Raw genomic sequence first — 3,453 nt, 5'->3', positions numbered from 1 at the left:
GTACAAACATATGGTATTATGAGCATTTTCACAATGGAACATTTGTCTTTGCTCCATTGATTAAATACATAAGAAGTTTTGGGCTGATTATCGACCATTGATACTTAATTTATGTATGACTTTACAAATTTTGTAATTTTCATTATAGAGCACAAAAAGAGAGACTTTTGTCTTAGAAAAATAGGTGAGCAACACATATGTGATATTTAACCATAGTAGGCGTCAACCTTATAATGTTCAACATATACCACCAATTAAACTATGTGGCCTTTTCCTTTGGCGATGAACGTTGTATCCAGTTCAATGCATGGCCTTCTTTAAGGATGCCACGATGATGGGGTACTTTGCCTTCGCTTTCTCCAGATGTTTTGCAACGACGAAAGAATACACCACGAATAGCTCCTCAATAATGTCATCTCCAAAGTGGTCTGCTATCAGTGGCTCCAACACGGCCCTTATGCACTTGGCCACATTTGCCCCGCTGCTAGCACAGTCTAGTACCACATCACTTTCTGAGTCGTCCTGAGGATCCCAGTTGGATTCAAAGAGTCTGACATGCTCGATATCAAAGAGCTTACTCTCATTGATCAACGCCTTCATCTCTTTCACCGATGGAGCGTAGTATGGCAGGTTGAATGAGTCCAGCTTCTCCTTCTCCACACGGCCCTATCATCCAACTCAATAATATTTTAGATAAGAGTGTACCAAATGAGAACTCCTATTTTGTTGAGACGTTATTCATTAAACTTTTATCACTGAAATCGAATGTAATTATTGTATTAATTTGCACATGAATTCTTTTGTCCTCACTTTTAAATTTCACGTGCCAATTTTCTTCTCCTTTTACGAGAATGTGTACTTCACTTTTTATGCTCCTCATGCGATAATTTATGTCACTGTCTTACATGGATGAAATTTTGTTGATGGAAAGTTGCCATGCTAGAATGAATTAACTTAGGAGCATATCAAGTCACATAAGCAACTATAAGTTTGTTAGTAAAGAGTAACATGCCGTAATCATTACTGGCAAACAAAGCAAATCATTGATGTAACCAACATGTATGGATGTACCTTTAGGACCAGAGACTGGAGAGATTTGGCAACCAATTCAAATAAGGTGCTAACATCCCCGTGCATCATCGTCTCTTCACTCTTTCTTCCAAGAAATGTTAGCAACATTCGGCCTCCGTTGACAAGCTCTCTGGAGCGCAGTGCAAGGAACAACTCAAAGTCCGTTTTGAATTGTTGTTGGAACAGCTTAATCACAATAGGTGGGGTAGTCTTTCCGATGTAGACGTTGCCTTCGTTCACGTGAGTGCACCTTGAGAGTTCCTCGGGGACCTAGGTAGTTAAGTATCTTAGCATTATTAATTAAGTTGTCGAACGATAGTAGTACTTGTTCACCCCCAATTAATCATTGATCCCTAGTAGAAAATCAAAGTGGTTCAGGTCACTGGCTAGTGACTTGTATCCTGATCATTGTTATTACTATGCAAGAACATCGACTTATTCTCTGCATTTCAAGTTACGTTGCATATTAGTTTTTTTTCTATTTTTTTATATTACATCCCGTAGTAGGGTGACGGCTAAGGCATAACAAGCATGAGCATTTACAACAAGGGTGTGCACGAATTAGGGATGCAAAGCGTCGCCCAGACCTGGCCCGCTTCGTATTAAAAACTAGAAAATTCTGTTCTAGAAGGATTACAGTGCATTAGATTAGTTTTTATTATTCTTGCAAAAAGATTGATTTGTATTAGTTGGGTGTTTTGCGAGACGCCGCCCTGCACCGTACCCCTAGCATGAACCAATGCATTAGCATCACCTCTAGCCTAAAAAGCCCATCTTAGCTCATCTCTGGGTTCAGTAATTTTTTTGATATGGAAAGTAAAATGAAACGAAGGGAGAACTGCCGTAGCTTATTTTAGTGCGAGTGTATTGGCATCGAACGATACACTATCATAAATAAAGGGATATTATAGCATACAAACAATTACGGAGAAGTGTACGTGGACTAAATTAATATAGGAAGTACCTAGTAAAATTTAATACAATAGGTTTATACTCATTGAATTTTTTTATATCATTGTACTTTTTTGTTAACACATATTGTTTTGTTTTTAAATTTTTTTTATGTTGCCATGTGAACTTTCCACGTTTACAAATTCCATAGTTTTGCAACTATGGCGACAAAATTTTCCAATCAGCGACCATTCTCTATAACTTAATAGTATGCCTTGCATATATCGTTGCATGCATTCACTAAAAGACATTGTGTCCTTCAGATCTATGATCCACTACACCTAGAATTAATATGGACTGAACAATCTTGGAGTTGATCCAATACCTTACATGTTTTCTTCATTCATATCTGACAACGCCCACATAAATAAAGCTTGAGTTAGTGAACAACGATGTTACACATCGTTAATTAACTAAAACTTGAACATTACTAGCTAGTACTCCCTCCGTCCCAAAATTCTTGTCTTAGATTTGTCCAAATACAGATGTATCAAGTCACGTTTTAGTATTAGATACATCCGTATCTAGACTAATCTAAGACAAGAATTTTAGGACAGAGGGAGTACATAATTATCACGTTGCAGACAATATGATGCATGCATACCTTAGGGCGCCACATGAGGGAGTAGGACGAGTGGAAGAAATGGACGCTCCGAGAAGGGAAAAGCTTCCTGTAGTAGGATCCCGGCAGGCCCGCCACATAGTAGGGCTGCGTCTCTTTGCCGCCGAGATCTTCAAGTTGCTCCAGTGACCGGAAGACGATGTTGAAATCATTCCCCGGCGGGTCATTCAAGAAGAACTGCACCTCCACGGCGCGCCGTTCTTCTTCCGATTTCCGAATGTAGAACTGGACTGCGCCGATCACCTCACAGACGACACGCAGAGTGTTCGGGCCCGACGAGCAGCCGAGGTCAGCGACGACCATCGTGCTCCGTCGGGCTGAGAGCGACGTGCACAGCTCTTCTATGGCCTTGTGAAGCACCGGCCTTGTCTCCAAAATGGCCTTGTCCTGCATACATGCATGAAACACAGCAAATTATTCATGCAACGAGAGTGAATTGCAACACAGTGCAGGATACAAACCTGGAGCCTCTCAACTAAAAAACAAACAAACCTGGAGGCTGGAGCCTGGAGTTTGCGGCGTAGCTGTTTTCGCCGTTGCCGGTAACCATGCGAACGCCGCTCCCTTCCTTCATAGCTATTCAGGGGTGATGCCTATTAGCTTTACAAGTTCGGGGGTACAAGCTTGCTAGATTGACTGCACCATGCATGTGTTCAGTATAGACCACAACGGCTCCATCATTTATAGAGAGCCAGGATGACCACCACCCCCACAGACAGGAGTAATGCTAGACTCATGGGGGTCTACGAGATGGTTATTGGCTGAGATTTGATTAAGTGAGGTGGGCCCACTAGTGAGAATGGATTTTT

General features: G+C 41.2%; 1 protein-coding gene across 3 annotated transcripts; it reads right to left on the bottom strand.

Annotated features, from left to right (window-relative positions):
* Window positions 1-145: 145 nt before the first annotated feature.
* LOC119341377 (anthranilate O-methyltransferase 2-like) lies at window positions 146-3,295 on the bottom strand. 3 transcript variants are annotated; one of them, XM_037613253.1, is made up of 4 exons: window positions 3,137-3,295; window positions 2,627-3,031; window positions 1,072-1,341; window positions 146-666 (listed from the first exon to the last, which is right to left on the bottom strand). In XM_037613253.1, the coding sequence occupies exons 2-4, from the start codon at window positions 2,945-2,947 to the stop codon at window positions 301-303; spliced, it is 957 nt and encodes a 318-aa protein (XP_037469150.1). In that variant the 5' UTR covers window positions 2,948-3,031; window positions 3,137-3,295; the 3' UTR covers window positions 146-300. The 3 variants fall into 3 exon arrangements, with proteins under 3 accessions (XP_037469150.1, XP_037469149.1, XP_037469151.1); XM_037613252.1 differs by having other exon boundaries at window positions 2,627-3,295; XM_037613254.1 differs by lacking the exon at window positions 1,072-1,341 and having other exon boundaries at window positions 2,627-3,295.
* Window positions 3,296-3,453: the final 158 nt, after the last annotated feature.

Source organism: Triticum dicoccoides, chromosome 7B (genome assembly GCF_002162155.2).
Source record: "Triticum dicoccoides isolate Atlit2015 ecotype Zavitan chromosome 7B, WEW_v2.0, whole genome shotgun sequence".
NCBI classification, from domain to species: domain Eukaryota; kingdom Viridiplantae; phylum Streptophyta; class Magnoliopsida; order Poales; family Poaceae; genus Triticum; species Triticum dicoccoides.
Note: the sequence above shows the minus strand (reverse complement) of the source record. Positions and strands in the feature narration are given on the sequence as shown.